The 17,836-nt window shown below is 54.7% G+C and overlaps 1 protein-coding gene across 1 annotated transcript in view; it reads left to right on the top strand.

Moving 5' to 3' along the window:
• Positions 1–17,792, top strand: part of HSPA12B (heat shock protein family A (Hsp70) member 12B) — a 53,900-nt gene extending 36,108 nt beyond the window's left edge. Inside the window, exons 9-12 of the mRNA XM_015414022.1 lie at positions 4,993–5,097; positions 7,485–7,743; positions 13,454–13,557; positions 17,149–17,792. Coding sequence (XP_015269508.1) covers positions 4,993–5,097; positions 7,485–7,743; positions 13,454–13,557; positions 17,149–17,792 — 1,112 coding nt within the window. The remainder of the gene's footprint in view (positions 1–4,992; positions 5,098–7,484; positions 7,744–13,453; positions 13,558–17,148) is intronic.
• Positions 17,793–17,836: the final 44 nt, after the last annotated feature.

Below are 17,836 nucleotides of genomic sequence, written 5' to 3' on the forward strand. Positions count from 1 at the left end.
CCCTTCCCTTCCCTTCCCTTCCCTTCCCTTCCCTTCCCTTCCCTTCCCTTCCCCTCTTCTGGAGTGGGGAAGAGGCTGAGATCATCGGCTGCTGGCTGCGCGTTGCTCCCAGCAACTGACCAGCGGGGAGAGCCGTGACATCAGCGGGGAGAGGAAAGGGGGGGGCTGTCCGAACAATGGGGGAAGGGGGGGGAGCAGACAGCCTGGCCAAACCCCAGCGCGGCTTCCTCCTCCCTCCCTCCCCCTAATAATAACCAGGCAGTCGCGTCCATGTGTTTTTTTTTTAAATGCATTCACACTCAGTTTTCAAAAAATTGCAGCCTTCCCTGGAAACCATCTGGGCGGCTGCCCTTTTCACAGGCCGACCGGCCTGGGGAAGGGAGAATGTGCCGTCCCTGGGGAGGAAGCCGGCTCCGTAGAAGTGTCAAGATGTGTCTCTGCGCTGAGCAGGAAAGTCAGCCGGGTTGGCCCGGCTCTGGGGTGGGAAATTGCTGGAGATGTTGGAGCAGAGCCCACGGGGAGGACTGGATTTGGGGAGGGGTGGCGCCTCAGCCAGGGTCCGATGCTGTGGAATCCAAAACACCATACAGCCATTTTCTCCAGGGCGGGGGGGGGGCATGCTTATTTGTGCTTTGGGACATCCTCTGCCTTTTTTTGTGGACTTTGCAGTCTTTTGGACACTATTATATTCAAAGGATATAGAGGAGTCCCTTGTTGGATATCTTCCACTGTCATCAAATTGTATTTTGAATTTGCAAATAGCGTTTTTGAACTGTGACCACCAATTCTATTGCATCTTCAATGTATTGTTATTGTATTGCAATAGACGGATGTCTACTGTTTACTTGCGAAAGTTGTGTATCTTTTGATGGTCTGCCCTTGCGCTTTATATTTTTGCATACTGTCAGGTTCCACAGCCAAACAAAGGAGTACACGCTTATCATAAGGGTATACTTTAATAAGAGCTATAGAGGCAGTAACATCGTCACTGTTATGAATGGCTACGTTTCTACAAGCATAATGGGATATAGGGTATTCATACGCTGCGGTGGCTCAAGTGGTTAAGACGCTGAACTGCAGGCTGTGGAAGTTCTGGTAGTTCAGCAGTTCGAGACCCAGGGTGCTGCATGACGGAGTGAGCTCCCGTCTCTAGTTCCAGCTCCTGCCAACCTAGCAGTTCGAAAGCAAGAAATTGCAAGTAGATCAATAGGTACCACTTCGGTGGGAAGGGAACAGCGTTCCGTGCGCCTTGGTGTTTAGTCATGCCGGCCACATGACCACGGAAACGTCTTCGGACAGCGCTGGCTCTTTGGCTTGGAAACGGAGATGAGCACTGCAACCCTAGAGTCGGACTCGACTGGCTTTCGAGCAAGGGAACCTTTACCTTTTACCTTTTTACGCACCCCCTCCCCCCACTCCTAGGCCAATCGGCCTGACTCCCTTGCTGGAGAATGGGGCCTCAGGCCGTTAAAGCCAAAGCTGGGAATTGAAAACGGGTAAATAATGTGAAGACACCACACAGACAGCTTGCAAGGTCAGAGATGATAAAGAATGAAGGAATGCGGCAGCAGTTGGTACACAGGCCGAGCAGATGCACTCTTGCCCATAAGCATCATGGCAGCATAGCTGACACATACTACATACGCTTGGGGTCCCTATTGTTTGGCTTGGGAGCTATAGGGAAGCTGTTTGGGATGCCAGGTGCCCTGGAGACGGGCCTTCCTATTCTGCCGAGGGTGTGGCCCCTTGGGATCCTTTTGGGCACTGCAGGTAACGGGGGGGGGGCTTTGCCATGCAGCGGGGTGGGGGGAGACATCTTGGGTTAGCCTTGGCCGGGCAGGACAGTGAACACACGAACCTGCCGTCTACTGAGTCAGACCCTTGGTCCATCAGAGTCAGCATTGTCTACTCAGACTGGCAGCTGCTCTGCAAGGTCCCTGGCAGAAAAGGGTCTTTCCCATCCCCTACCGACAGATCCTTTTAGCTGGAGACGTCGGGGATTGAACCGGGGACCTTCTGCATGCCGAGCAGAGGCTCTGCCACTGAGCCACAATGTCTCTCTCGGGGATGCCCACCCACTGGCCCAGATAACGGACCTTGCTGGCCTCGAGGGGCGTGCTGTGAAGCTGCTCCCCATCTTTGACGGCCCCCCTTTTGCACCCCGGAATCTTCCAGAAGGTTGCCTGCTTTGCTAAAAGAGCCGGATTCGAGTCCCGTAGCACCCTAGAGACCAACCGGCTATCCAGGGCCTCACCATTTGGGAGTCAAAGCTTCCTTCATCAGATACACGCCGGAAAGGAGATGGAGCCCCTATATCCCAGTCAGAAGGTGGGAAAGACAGAACTCAGGATCGGTCTTTGCAGCACCCTTTCCACCTCCCGGCTGGGATACAGGGAGTCCGCGGTCTCCATTTTTGTGTCTCACGGAGGGAGCGTCGACTCTTGAAAGTTCTGAGTACTCTGGAAACCGTGTCGGTCTCTGAGGTGCGGCTAAACCCAGCGCGTCTGCTGCAAACCAACATGGCCGCCCTCTGAAACCCTGTCAGGAGCAGGGGTCATTTCCTGCAGGAGCGTACAGGAGCGGAGCTCCGGCAGTAAAGAGCCCAGGGGGCGGGAACATGCAACAAGCCCCGCCCCCTGCTCCCAGCAGCCCTCAGTCAGAGCAAGAAGCAGCCAGGTAAGCTGCAGAGCTCCCCCCGGCCCAAAACAGTCCAATGGCACCTTTAAGACCAGGTTTTATTCAGGTACAAGCTCTCCCTCCTCTGCGAGGGCAGATCTGCACGTCCCCCCCCCCCCAATAGCTAGCAATCCAAAACAGTCCATTGGAGCCTGAGCAGTGGGTGTTGCCTTCCGACACACTTCCGGTGATGTCAGGGGTGTGGCCTATGCAAATAAGTTATGCTAATGAGCCCCTGCACCTCTTTTTCTACGAAATGACCCCTGGTCAGGAGACTGTATCAGTCAGCGTCGTTGACTGAGATCCAAGCGGGCCCCTGGAATGTTTTCCTCCGCAGGTCTCCCTCCCTGCTTCCTCGGAAGGCGCTCCACCTTCTTCCTGGCAATCCAAACAGACCCGGGAGGGGAGCGCCTACACCTTCCCCTTCCAGGAGGGTTTCCATCTGATAAGCCAGCCCAGGGCGGAGGGGGCCCTGTTGTCTTTGGAGCCTCTCCCGGGCAATGTGACGTCCCTCCCCAGGAAGCCAGCAAGGGCCAGGCGAGGGCCAGGGCACTGGGTTTAGGGAGCGGGGCTGGGGAGGGCGAAGCGCAGTGGATCTCTGCCCCTTCCCCGTATGCAGGCAGAATGGGTGCGTTGCTGGGGAGCCTGGCTATCCGATGACTGGCAGGGTTACCAACTAGGGGCTGGGAAATTCCTGGACATTTGGGGGTGGAGCCTGGGGAAGGTTGGGGTTTTTTGGGGGGATGGACCTCAGGGGGTTACAGTGCCACAGAGTCCACCCTCCAAAGCAGCTGTTTTCTCAGGAGGAAGGAGAAGAAGAGAGGAGGAGGAGGAGGAGAGGAGATTGGATTTATCCCCCGCCCCTTACTAGGGAGTCTCAGATCTGTTTACAGTCTCCTTCCCTTCCCCACAGCAGATGCCCTGTGAGGTAGGTGGGGCTGAGAGAGCTCTCTCAAGAACTGCTTTTGAGAGAACAGCTCTAAGAGAACTTGTGACTGACCCAAGGTCACCCAGCTGGCTGTACATGGAAGAGTGGGGAATCAGACCTGGTTCTCCAGATTAGAGCCAGTTTGGTGTAGTGGTTGAGTGCGCGGACTCTAATCTGGGAGAACCGGGTTTGATTCCCCGCTCCTCCGCTTGCACCTGGCTGGATGACCTTGGGCAAGCCATAGTTCTGACAAGAGCTCTCTCAGCCCCACCGACCTCACAGGGTGCCTGTTGTGGGGAGGGGAAGGGAAAGGAGTTTGTAAGCCGCTCTGAGACACCCTTGGGTAGTGAAGGGCGGGGTAGAAATCCAATCTCTTCTTCTTCTTCGAGTCCACCACTCTTAACCATTACACCAAACAGGAAGATATGGTGGAACCTTTCTGTTGTCTCCCAATATGAGACCGAGGTCATCTAGTCCAACCCCCTACACAATGCAGGAAATTCACAAGTACCTCCCCCTCCACACCCACAGTAACCCCTGCTCTGCGTGACCCAGAAGATGACAAAAAACCCTCTTCTGGGTGTAGAGCAGGATCACTGGGTGTGTGGGGGAGGAGGTATTTGTGAATTCCCTGCCTTGTGCAGGGGGTTGGACTAGATGACCCCGGAGATCCCTTCCAACTCTATGGTTCTATAGGATTCCGCATTTGCAAATTGTGGCGTTCAGGCATGGAAGGGAGGCGTTTTGGCCCATCATCCGGGGTACTGCAGACAAGATGTCCCTAATTCCATTCCTCCAGCTGGTAGCTCACAATCTCCTGGGATTATAACTGATCTCCAGGCAAGAGAAATCATTTCCCCCCCTCCATGAATGAAGTCAGGGCAACATACTTAGTTCTCTGCCCCTCCCTTTTATCCTGACGACCCCCCTGCGTGGTAGGGTAGGCCGAGGGATGGGCCCAGGGTCAGTTCGGTGTAGTGGTTAGGAGCGCGGACTCTAAATCTGGGAGAACCAGGTTTCATTCCCCGCTCCTCCACATGCAGCTGCTGGTGTGACCTTGGGTCAGTCACAAGTTCTCTCAGAGCTGTCCTTGAAAGGGCAGTTCTGGAAAGAGCTCTCTCAGCCCCACCCACCTCACAGGGTATCTGTTGTGGGGGGGGGAAGGGAAAAGAGTTTGTAAGCTGCTCTGAGACACTGAGTGAAGGGCGGGGTATAAATCCAATCTCCTCTTCTTCTACTGAACAGGGTGGAGATTTGAACCCAGGTCTCTGCAGCCTTACTCTACCCCAGCCTCACTCTTGGGCATATCCTGCAGCAGTACGGCATTACTCTTGGACCACCAGCTGCTTGCTTCCCCTAAGCCCTCTTTTCTCCCCTTGGTCCCACAGGAGACCGCTACATCGTGGCCGACTGCGGAGGCGGGACGGTGGATCTGACCGTTCACCAGATCGAGCAGCCTCAGGGGACACTGAAGGAGCTGTACAAAGCCTCAGGTGGGTCACTCGGGAGAGGCCGCGTCTGGGCATCTCAGCCCCGGCTCACTTCACACCCCTCCAATGAAGACTGTAAGTTCCTTGGGGCAGGGACCCTTCCCCCTTTTGCTTGCCTGAAGCGTTGCCCGATAGGAGCTAAGGACAGTTTCCCTGAGGGCGTTTCCTGACTGAGCAAGTCTTGTAAGGTTGCCAGCCCTGTTTCCTGGAGGTCACTGGTAATTCTGGCAGAGATCCAGGCCCCACCTGAAGGCTTGCAACGCTGGGGGGGCCCCCTCAGGTTTGGTATATGTGAAGTGGCACTGCAGAGCACCTCTGTGCATGTGCAGGGTGCATTTCCACAGCAGCCTGAGAGCTTGTGCAAACTTGCGACTGGAAAAGCAAAGGGAAGCCCCTCCTGGCGGATCCTAGTTGCAAAGAAGACTGGGAATTCTGACCAGATGTTTCCTGTGGCTTCTAAGCCCCTTTGGTTGTTGTTTTTTATGTTGGAGCGCCATCTGGTGGCCGGATTTCAAACAGCTAGGAAGCGCTAAGATGTGGAGAGAAGTACTAATTTCTGATAGGTTCAACGACACTCCTTGGGGCCTTGGGCAGATGTTTCGAATTCCCTATTTGCCACAGCCCAAGATTTTTTTAAAAAAATGCCTTCCCAAATCCAAGTTTTGCTGCAAATACAGGTTTCTGCTGTCTTCTACTTTAAAATAACGCACAAGGCCTTCTGAGTAAGAGCCAAGGGTCCGCGAAGGACATAGAAACATGGAACTGGAAGGAACCTCAAGGGTCATCTAGTCCAACCCCATGAATAATGCAGGGAATTCACGACTACTCCCCCCTCCCCCAGTGACTCCTGTTCCATGCCCAGAAGAAGGCAAGAAACCCTCCAGGATCCCTGGGCCAATCTGTCACAGAGGAAAATTTGTCCCTGACAGTTTGGTGTAGTGGTTAGGAGGGCGGACTTTAATCTGGGAGAGCCGGGTTTGGGTTCCCCACTCCTCCTCCACATGCAGCCGCTGGTGTGACCTTGGGTCAGTCACAAGTTCTCTCAGAGCTGTTCTCTCAAGCGCAGTCCTTAAGAGAGCTCTCTCAGCCCCACCTCCCTCACAGGGTGCCTGTTGTGGGGAGGGGAAGGGAAAAGGAGATTGTCAACCGCTCTGAGACTCCTTCGGGTAGTGACGGACGGGGTAGAAATCCAATCTCTTCTCTTCTTCTCTTCTGAAGTGGTGATCACCAGTTATCTGGGCATGTAAGAAAGGGCCGCGAGAGCAGAGCACTGGCTCCTTCCCTTCCTGCCCTCCCTCTTATCACCTGCCTGAATTTATACAATCCACATGGCTGTCAGATGGGGCCGTCTAGCCTCTGCTTAAAACCTCTGCTTAAAAACCAAGTAGCTGGAAGTTCCCTAACAAGCTGCTACTGTCCTCGTGGCGTTTGAAAATATGGGACTACTATATCATGGATAAATTATCTGACGTAATAGCCCCAGTCAATGTTCCTCATAAGAAATCGAATCTCCACCTGAAATGGTTTCCTTTCCTAGAATTCATATTTAATACTTAACCTTCCAAATTCACTGTTCCTTCAAAGTACTATGAAGTATTTCATCGCATGTAACCTTCTAAGCAGTTTCTAACTGTCACTTTACAATTAAGCCTTGTACTATGGTAGTTAAGTGTTACATGTTTGCATGTTCACTGATGTTTTACAAAATAAAAAAATGTTATTTTAAAAAATAATAAACCTCCCAAGAAGGAAAGCCCACCACCTCCAGAGAAAGCCCATTTGGTCATAAAGTCACAGCCGTTCACTGTCTGATTGGCAGTGGTCTCACGTAGAGGTGTTTTACGTTACCTGCTGTTTGAGCCTTTGTAGCAGGAGACAGCCGGGATGCGGGAACCATCTTGGAGTGCGTCGTCATCGTTAATCTCTCCCAGCACCTGAGCGTGTTGCGCTTTGCTCCAAGACGCACTCCCTCATGCCGGCAAGAGAAGGAATAGGGCAGTGGTGGCGAACCTATGGCACGGGGGGCAGAGGTGGCACTCAGAGCCCTCTCTGTGGGCACGCGTGGCATCGCCCCAGCCAGGCCCAGACCATCATTAAAGTGTGGAATTCTCTGCCAAATAATTTTACGTCAATGAAAGCATTTGGGATTGCTTTCCTTACTTTGTTTGGATCATCTTAAGTTAACGTATGAGTTGTTTTTTCTAAAGTAAAACCTCAGGATTCAGGTTAAATTGCCGTGTTGGCACTTTGCGATAAATGAGTGGGTTTTGGGTCGCAGTTTGGGCACTCGGCCTCTAAAAGGTTCGCCATCACTGGGATAGGGGCTCGATCCCTGCGGCAGCCCCCTGCCACCTTATCCAACTCTCCGTGTCTGCCGTGGTCTCTTGCAGGGGGTCCCTACGGGGCCGTGGGGGTGGACCTCGCCTTTGAGAAGCTGCTGTGCCAGATCTTCGGGGAGGACTTCATCGCCACCTTCAAGGCCAAGCGCCCGGCTGCCTGGGTCGACCTGACCATCGCCTTCGAGGCCCGCAAGCGGACGGCCGCACCCCATCGCCACAACCCCCTCAACATCTCCCTGCCCTTCTCCTTCATCGACTTCTACCGCAAGCACCGAGGCCAGAACGTGGAGACGGCCCTCAAGCGCAGCAGGTGGGACTACAAGAATCGGCAGGGGTCATTTCGTAGAAAAAGAGGTGCAGGAGCTCATTAGCATAACTCATTTGCATATGCCACACCCCCTGGCATCAGCAGAAGTGTGTCAGAAGGCAACACCCACTGCTCAGGCTTCACTGGACTGTTTTGGATTGCTAGCTATTGGGGGGGGGACGTGCAGATCTGCCCTCACAGAGGAGGGAGAGCGTGTATCTGAAGGCGGGATGGGGGGCTCTGCAACTTACCTGGCTGCTTCTTGCTCCTTGTGGCCCGACTGAGGGCTGCTGAGAGCAGGGGCAGGGCTTGTTGCATGTGCCCGCCCTCTGGGCTCCTTTCTGCCGGAGCTCCGCTCCTGTGTGCTCCTGCAGGAAATGACCCCTGAGAATCGGGGACTTCAGCTCCCCCCCCCCCCCCCCAGTCTGGGTATGCCGGAAAATCATGAGCCAGTTTGGTGTATTGGTTAAGAGTGCAGACTCTAATCTGGGAGAACCAGGTTTGATTCCCCGCTCTTCAACATGCAGCTGCTGGCGTGAACTTGGGTCAGTCACAAGTTCTCTCAGAGCTGTTCTCTCACAAGCAGCTCTCTCTCTTTTTTTCCATATAGAATTTTATTTTTTTTAAGAAAGCAAAGACAGAAAAACAAGAAGTTCTCGAAAGAGCTCTCTCAGCCCCACCTGCCTCACAGGGTGTCTGTTGTGGGGAGGGGAAGGGAAAGGTGATTGTAAACTGCTCTGAGACTCCGAGTGAAGGGCAGGGTATAAATCCAATCTCCTCCTCCACATGCAGCTGCTGGTGTGACCTTGGGTCAGTTACAAGTTCTTTCAGAACTGTTCCCTCATGAGCAGTTGTCGAAATAGCTCTCTCAGCCCCACCTGCCTCACCAGGTGTCTGCTGTGGGGAGGGGGAGGGAAAGGAGTTTGTAAGCTGCTCTGACACTCCAAGTGAAGGGCGGGGTATAAATCCAATCTCCTCTTCTTCTTCTACCTCAGAGGGTGTCTGTTGTGGGGAGGGGAAGGGAAAGGAGTTTGTAAGCCGCTCTGAGACTCCCTTGGGTAGTGAAGGGCGGGGTATAAATCCAATCTCTTCTTCTTCTTCTTCTACCTCACAGGGTGCCTGTTGTGGGGAGGGGAAGGGAAAGGCGTTTGTCACGCTTACCTCCATCTTCCGGATCCCTCCGGTGTACGCCCGCTCACACGCTGTGGGCGTCGGCGTTTTTTTTTTTAAGCACAGTTTGAGCATGCGCATAGGCAGCCATTTACAGAATGGTGATCTTTGCGCATGCTTAACCCCCCCCCCCATTAGATTATACTTTAAAGGTAAGGACTTACCTTTAAATTTTAAAGCCCAACCTGGCCTCCCTGTAGTCCCGGACTCCCCCCGGGTACTTAAAGTAAGGGCTTTTTTTTTTTTTAACAAACGCTCAGGGCGAAGTTTCGCCCGAGCACATATCGCTAAGTTTAAAAAAAAATGGCCGGGGAAAGCCGGAAGCCTCAGGCTTCCAACGGAAGTAGCTTGGGAACGGTGGAGAGTGATCAGACGCCGGGGTGCACTGTAAATTACAACCGTTGCACTCTGTATACCACCACTTGGGGACCTGGTAGCAGAGTGCAACAGTTTAAAGGGCTTTACACCGGTTAGGGAGAGGAGGCAGATGTGCCCCGTCTGAACGCCGGTGAGTACAACGGTTGGAACTGGCACCCTAACCGGTATAAAGCCCCCATCTGAACGCACCCTGAGACTCTTTTGGGTAGTGAAGGGCGGGGTATAAATCCAATCTCTTCTTCTTCTTTTACCTCACAGGGTGTCTGTTGTGGGGAGGGGAAGGGAAAGGAGTTTGTAAGCCGCTCTGAGACTCCTTTGTGTAATGAAGGGTGGGGTATAAATCCAATCTCCTCCTCCTCCTTCTTCTAATTCCCCCCTCCCCACCCCCAGATTGTGTAGAGTTCTTGGAGGATCTCTCTAAATGGGGCGAGTATGCACCCATGTGACCTATGAAGTTTAGCACTGATCATTGTAAGAGGATGCACATTGTAACAAAAAAAATTGCAATTTTAAATATATGCGAATGGGACCTGAGCTTGCTGAGACTGCGAGGGGGTGAGGTGTCTTGGGGTCATAGTGGACAGGATTTTGAAAACGTCAACTCAGGGTGTGGCAGAAGTGAAAAGGACAAACACTGTGCTGGGAATTCTTAGGAATGGGATTGGGCATAGTCAATATCGTCATGCCCCTGGATATATCTATGATGTGGCCTCATTTGGAATCCTGTGTGCAGTTCTGGTCCCCGTCTCTCCAAAAGGACACTGCAGGGCTGAGGAAAGTGCAGAGGAGGGGCGACCAAGAGGACGAGGGGGTTGGAGCCCCTTCCCTGTGAGGAAAGGCTGACGAGTCTCTGGGACTTCTCAGTTTAGAAAAGAGACAACAATAGGGGGTACATGACCGAGGTTTATAACATGATCTGAATCTTGATTACGCAGCGGACGCCGCCTACATAGCTGGGTGACAAAGGGCACGCTTTGGCTTGGGAAACGTTACGTCCCACCGTTCAGGCTCTCAAAAACGTTACAGCAGACTTTAAATATACAGTGTTGGAGTCTGGAAATCCATCCGTTTGCAATAAATAAGTAAATAAGGTAAAGGTAAAAGGTTCCCCTTGCTCGAAAGCCAGTCGAATCCGACTCTAGGGTTGCGGTGCTCATCTCCGTTTCAAGGCCGAAGAGCCAGCGCTGTCCTTTCGGACAGGCTTGCGGTTCAAGTGCCCGACGTGTGGACTTTCACACGCTTTCCCTGTAAACCTGTTGTGTTCCAGCTCTACCTGTTTTAGGCATGATGGAGTGAGCTCCTGTCTCTAGTTCCAGCTCCTGCCAACCTAGCAGTTCGAAAGCAAAAATTGCAAGTAGATAAATAGGTACCACTTTGGTGGGAAGGGAACAGTGTTCTGTGCGCCATGGTGTTTAGTCATGCCGGCCACATGACCACAGAAACGTCTTCAGACAGTGCTGGCTCTTCGGCTTGGAAACGGAGATGAGCATCGCAACCCTAGAGTCGGATTCAACTGGCTTTCGAGCAAGGGAACCTTGGGGTTGGTCCTGCAGCACCCCCGAAGCATAGTAATCTAAGAAGAGCCCTGCTGGAGGAGACCGGTGATCCATCTCATTTGACATCCCGCTTCAAGCAGCAGCCAACCAGTTGCCCTGGAGAGCCATACAAATAGGGCATAAAGGCCAATGCTTTTCCCTCCTGCTGCCTTCTGGCTCCGCTATTTCAGAGGTTCGCTGCCTCTGTAGATGGAGGCTCCCTTCAGCCACCATGGCTAATGGCCACTAATGGACTTCTCCATCATAACAATAAAAAAGAGCCCTGCTCGATCAGACCAGGGAGGGTCCCTCTAGTCCAGCCTCCCGTCTCACACAGGGGCCAGCCAGTTCCTCTGGAGGGCCAACAACAGGGCAGAGAGGCCAAGGCCTTCCCCTGATAAGAACCTCAGAAGAGCCCTGCTGGGTCAGACCAGAGAGGGTCCATCCAGTCCAGCCTCCCGTCTCACACAGGGGCCAGCCAGTTCCTCTGGAGGGCCAACAACAGGGCAGAGAGGCCAAGGCCTTCCCCTGATAAGAACCTCAGAAGAGCCCTGCTGGGTCAGACCAGAGAGGGTCCATCCAGTCCAGCCTCCCGTCTCACACAGGGGCCAGCCAGTTCCTCTGGAGGGCCAACAACAGGGCAGAGAGGCCAAGGCCTTCCCCTGATAAGAACCTCAGAAGAGCCCTGCTGGGTCAGACCAGAGAGGGTCCATCCAGTCCAGCCTCCCGTCTCACACAGGGGCCAGCCAGTTCCTCTGGAGGGCCAACAACAGGGCAGAGAGGCCAAGGCCTTCCCCTGATAAGAACCTCAGAAGAGCCCTGCTGGGTCAGACCAGAGAGGGTCCATCCAGTCCAGCCTCCCGTCTCACACAGGGGCCAGCCAGTTCCTCTGGAGGGCCAACAACAGGGCAGAGAGGCCAAGGCCTTCCCCTGATAAGAACCTCAGAAGAGCCCTGCTGGGTCAGACCAGAGAGGGTCCATCCAGTCCAGCCTCCCGTCTCACACAGGGGCCAGCCAGTTCCTCTGGAGGGCCAACAACAGGGCAGAGAGGCCGAGGCCTTCCCCTGATGTTGCCTCCTGACTCTGGGATTCAGAGGATTAGTGCCTCTGAACATGGAGGTCCCCCTCAGTCACCATGGCCAGTAGCCGCTGATAGAGTTATCGTCCATGAATCTCTGTGATCCCTTTTTAAAGTTGTTTATTTCTGTGGCCATCACTACACCCTCTGGCAGCGGATTCGACGTTTTCACCACTCGCTGTGTAAAGAAGTGTTTCTGCTGTGGTTCTGCCCGGCCTCCTCTGAAAGCCATCCGTGCCTGCTGTCTTGCTTAGATTGGCCTGAGGGGGGCACAAGCGTACTGTGGGTGTTTGGCTGGTTCCAGCAGCAGAGGAGAGGGGGGGGGCAGCTTGCTTTGGAGAACAAAATACCCGGGGACCAGCCCACCACCCCATATAGGAGGTGGTGACCAGCCCTGCTCAACCTGTGCATCTCACAGAGATCTGCAATTTGTTCTGTGACAAGTTTTCAAATCCAAGAACAGTCTTGGTTGGGTACAAATCAGAACACGTTCCCTATGAGGAAAGGTTAAAACGCTCGGGGCTCTTTAGCTTGGAGAAACGACGACTGACGGGAGACATGATTGAGGTTTATAAGATGATGCATGGGAAAGAGCAGGTAGAGAAAGAGGTACTTTTCTCCCTTTCTCACCATACAAGAACTCGTGGGCACTCCATGAAATTGCTGAGCGGTCGGGTTAGAACGGATAAAAGGAAGTCCTTCTTCACCCAAAGAGTGATTAACACTTGGAATTCACTGCCACAGGAAGTGGTGGCGGCTGCAAGCATGGACGGCTTCAAGAGGGAGGGCTTCTAGTGTCCTGGCCCCACTGGTGGACCTCGTGATGGCACAGGGTGGTTCTGGCGACTGTGTGACCCAGAGTGTTGGACTGGATGGGCCACTTGCCTGATCCAACATTGGCTTCTCTTATGTTCTTAATGGAGAACACCGGAGGGTGGGGGGCAGTAAGGTGCGACCCCCTTTGCTCTCCAGCCTTTTAATAGCCCTCCCCCTGTTGCTTTTTTGGTCATTTCAGTGCGTGGGGGGGGGAATCTCCTCCAGCTTCCCTGTGGTCTTCCCCTCTGCAGGTGGAAAACCAGCTTGGGGCGGGTGGTTTTGAACCGAGGAACACCACGTCTTGGGAGCAGGGGGGAACAAGTCGCGCTGCTTCTCCCCCCTCACCAGGGCTGCTGGTGGTGGTGGTGCTGGGGGGTGTCAGCAAGTATAGAGGGAAGAGTGGCCAGCTCCGGGAGGGTGGGGCTGCAGCGCATCGACACCGTCGGCACCGGGAATCGCTCCCGGGTACCGCCGCCCCTTCATTCTTTTGGGGGGAGTTTTCGGGGGATCCCAAACTGGGATCCTGGAGGGAGGTCCAGTGCAAGGGACTTGATTTGAGCCCCCCCCCGCTGACGGCAACAAGCGGGTGGAAGCCCTGGATCGTCCCAGAAGCAAGGAACGAAGCAGCGCAGTTACCAGCAGCCATCACTGCACCAGATCTGAACGCCGCTGCCGCCGCCCCCCCAAGAATGGCCAATTCCCTCCTCCCAGCTCACGATCTCCTTTCGCCTTCCAGCGTGAACCTGGTGAAGTGGTCGTCCCAAGGGATGCTGCGCATGTCCTCCGAGGCCATGAACGAGCTCTTCCAGCCGACCATCTGCCAGATCATCAACCACATTGGTGAGCCCCCAGAGTCTCGTCCTTGGGGAAGGGCCAGCCCCACCCCCCCGGTCACCCAAGCCCTTCTCCCCTTGGGCACAGGAGGAATGGGTTTGCACCTGTGGGAGGGGAACATTTAGTTACTTTATTTAATCTATAATCCCCCTTTCTCCCCTGCGGGGACCCCAAGCAGATCCCATCCTTCTCCTCTCCTCCATGTTATCCTCACAACGACCCTGTGAGGTAGGAAAAAGAAGAAGAGATGGGACTTAGACCCCGCCTTTCACTACCCGAAGGAGTCTCAGAGCAGCTTACAAACTCCTTTCCCTTCCCCTCCCCACAACAGACACCCTGTGAGGCGGGTGGGGTTGAGAGAGCTCTTTCGAGGACTGCCCTTGAGAGAACAGCTCTGAGAGAATGTGTGACTGACCCAGGGTCACACCAGCAGCTGCATGTGGAGGAGTGGGGGAATCAAACCCGGTTCATCTAGTCCAGCCCCCTGCACAAGGCAGGACATTCACAAATACCACATCCTCCTTCACACCCGCAATGACTGCTGTTCCACGCCCAGATGACAAAAAAACTTCCAGGATCTTGGGCCAAACCAGCCTGGAGAAAAATGGCTTCCTGACCCCGACATGGTCAACAGCATTTCCCTGGGCGTGGAAGAAAGGGCCACGAGAACGAAGCCCTGATGCAGACCAGCGTTCCCTCTAAGCTGAATTAGTGTGAGCTAGGCTCACAGTTCTTTAGCCTCCGGTGTACACATTCTTGTCTTAGCTCCGGAAGGATGGCTCCGGAGCAAACATTAGGACTTCCATATTACGGGATGGAGGAGTTGAGGCCGGGAGATGCAGACTTGCAGAAGTTCACTGCGTCCCGTGGACGGGGCAGGGAGAGGTACCCTAGTTCCCAAGATAATCTGTGCGCACGCAAAGCCCTGCAGGGGAGCTCTCTGGCCTCTGCCCAGGGCATCGTTTAAATCAACACCCCCAAATCCATCCTCAGGGGAGAGGCCGGGGACCCTCAGTGCAGGGCAAGCCGTTCGGGGTCCCCCAAGTGGTGGCCCCACAATTCAGTGCCCCGGTCCTCCTGCCCAGCAGCTGACAAGATGGAGATGGATTTTGACAAGAGGGGCTTTGCTCCCTGCTGACACTGGCTCTTTTTTGGGGGGTGGGGGGAAATCTTCACAAAACCCCTCCCCTTCCCACACTGACCGCTCAGCTGCTGTCTGTGGAAATTCCGCATTTGGCAGTCAGATGCAACATCCAGGTTTCGAATCAGAAACTTTATTGCAGTTCGTACTCAATATGAGAAAATTGGGGAGGGGGCCCGTGGTTCAGTGGTAGAGTCTCTGCTTGGCATGCAGAAGGTCCCCGGTTCAATCCCCCTTACCTCCAGTTAGAAAGGGCCAGGCAGGAGGTCCCAGGTTCAATCCCCGGCATTTTCAGCTAAAAGGACCAGGCAACAGGGGATGTGAAGGACCTCCACTTGAGACCCTGGAGAGCTGTAGAGAGGGGCTGTGGCTCAGTGGCAGAGCCTCCGCCTGGCATGCAGGAGGTCCCAGGTTCAATCCCCGGCATCTCCAGTTAGAAAGGACCAGGCAGGACGTGATGAGAAAGACCTTGACTTGAGACCCTGGCTCAGTGGCAGAGCCTCTGCCTGGCATGCAGGAGGTCCCAGGTTCAATCCCCGGCATCGCCAGTGGAAAAGGGACCAGGCAGGAGGTGATGAGAAAGGCCTCTGTCTGAGACCCTGGAGAGCTGTAAAGCGGAGCTGTGGCTCAGTGGCAGAGCCTCTGCTTGGCATGCAGAAGGTCCCAGGTTCAATTCCCGGCATCGCCAGTGGAAAAGGGACCAGGCAGGAGGTGATGAGAAAGGCCTCTGTCTGAGACCCTGGAGAGCTGTAAAGCGGAGCTGTGGCTCAGTGGCAGAGCCTCTGCTTGGCATGCAGAAGGTCCCAGGTTCAATCCCCGGCATCGCCAGTGGAAAAGGGACCAGGCAGGAGGTGATGAGAAAGGCCTCTGTCTGAGACCCTGGAGAGCTGTAAAGCAGAGCTGTGGCTCAGTGGAAGAGCATCTGCTTGGCACGCAGCAGGGTCCCAGACCAGGTTCAGACCAGGCATTAGGTCATGTGAGTACAGAATAGTGACCTTGATGGGCCATAGAGTTGGAAGGGACCTCTAGGGTCATCTAGTCCAACCCCCTGCAGAATGCTGGAAATTCACAAATACTTCCCCCTCCACATCCCCAATGACTGTTTTTCCACGCCCAGAAGATTACAAAAAGACCTCCACGATCCCTGGGCCAAACTGACCTGGAGAACAACTGCTTCCTGCCCCCAAAGTGGCGATCAGCATTTCCCTGGGCGTGTAGGAAAGGGCCACGAGAACTAAGCACTGAGGCAGCCCTTCCTGCCCTCCCTCTCGTGATCTGCCCGAGTTCACAGAATCCGCATGGCTGTCAGATGGGGCCACCTAGCCTCTGTTTGAACACCTCCAAAGAAGGAGAGCCCACCACCTCCCAAGGAAGCCTGCTCCACTGAGGATGTGCCCTGTCAGGAAGTTTAATATAATGTTTAATATAATGTATAAATTATATAATGTTATATATAAACTCAATATAAAGCAGCTTGGGGTATTCATGTGTATTCACCTCCCCACCACCCACAGACCCCCCCCCTTCCCCTTTTGATTTTGGCCAGTGTGGTGATCTCTTCCTCTAACTTCCGAGAGCCAGTTTGGTGTCGTGGTTAGGAGTGCGGACTCTAATCTGGGAGAACCGGGTTGGATTCCCCACTCGTCCTCATGCAGCTGCTGGTGCGACCTTGGGTCAGTCACAAGTTCAGAAAACAGCTGTCCTCTCAAGGGCAGTCCTCGGAAGCGCTCTCTCGGCCCCGCCTATCTCCCAGGGTGTCTGTTGTGGGGAGGGGAAGGGAAAGGAGATTGCAAGCCACTTTGAGACACATGAGGCCTGCTGGGTGACCTTGGGTCAGTCGCAGTCCTCTCAGAGCTCTCTCAGCCCCGCCCACCTCCCAGGGTGTCTGTTGTGGGGAGGGGAAGGGAAAGGCGTTTGTAAGCCGCTCTGAGACTCCTTCGGGTAGTGAAGGGCAGGGTATAAATCTAATCTCTTCTTCTTCAGTTCCCCTCTCCTCCTCCACATGCAGCTGCTGGTATGACCTTAGGTCAGTCACAAGTTCTCTCAGAGCTGTTCTCTCAAGGGCAGTCCTCTCAGAGCTCTCTCTGCCCCGCCTGCCTCACAGGGTGTCTGTTGTGGGGAGGGGAAGGGAAAGGCGTTTGTAAGCCGCTCTGAGACTCCTTCGGGTAGTGAAGGGCAGGGTATAAATCTAATCTCTTCTTCTTCTTCAATTCCCCTCTCCTCCTCCACATGCAGCTGCTGGTGTGACCTTGGGCCAGTCACAAGTTTTCTCAGAGCTGTTCTCTGAAGGGCAGTTCTCAAGAGAGCTCTCTCAGCCCCGCCTACCTCCCAGGGTGTCTGTTGTGGGGAGGGGAAGGCGATTGTAAGCCGTTCTGAGCCGCTCTGAGCGGGGTATGAATCCAATCTCCTCCTCCTCCTCCTCTTCTCCTCCCCCTGCCTCCCCTCCCCTCCTCCAGATGACCTCATGAAGAAGCCGGAAGTCCAGGGGGTGAAGTTCCTCTTCCTGGTGGGGGGCTTTGCCGAGTCGGCCGTCCTGCAGCACGCCGTCCAGTCGGCCTTCAGCGGCCTCTGTCGGGTCATCATCCCACAGGACGTGGGCCTGACCATCCTGAAGGGGGCGGTGCTCTTTGGCCTGGACCCCACCATCGTCCGGGTGCGGCGCCTGCCCCTGACCTACGGCGTCGGGGTGCTAAACAAGTTCGTGGAGGGGAAGCACCCCCAGGAGAAGCTGCTGGTGAAGGACGGGAGGAAGTGGTGCACGGACATCTTCGAGAAGTTCGTCTCGGTGGACCAGTCGGTGGCCCTGGGGGAGGTGGTGCAGAGGAGCTACTGCCCCGCGCGGGCCGGCCAGCGCAAGATCATCATCAACGTCTACTGCTGCGCCACCGACGACGTAGTCTACATCACCGACCCCGGCGTGCGGAAGTGCGGGACCATAAGCCTGGACTTGGAGGAGCTGGATGAATCCGGCTCGCCCAAGAGGGGCCGGCGCGAGATCCGGGCCAGCATGCAGTTTGGCGACACGGAGATCAAGGTGACGGCCATGGACGTCCGGACCTCCAAGACCGTGCGGGCCTCCATCGACTTCCTGTCCAACTAACTCCGCAGACCCCGGAAGGCCTAGAGAAGGGGCAGCTATGCCCC

Source organism: Gekko japonicus, unplaced genomic scaffold (genome assembly GCF_001447785.1).
Source record: "Gekko japonicus isolate JY-2015 unplaced genomic scaffold, Gekko_japonicus_V1.1 scaffold2662, whole genome shotgun sequence".
Classification (NCBI taxonomy): domain Eukaryota; kingdom Metazoa; phylum Chordata; class Lepidosauria; order Squamata; family Gekkonidae; genus Gekko; species Gekko japonicus.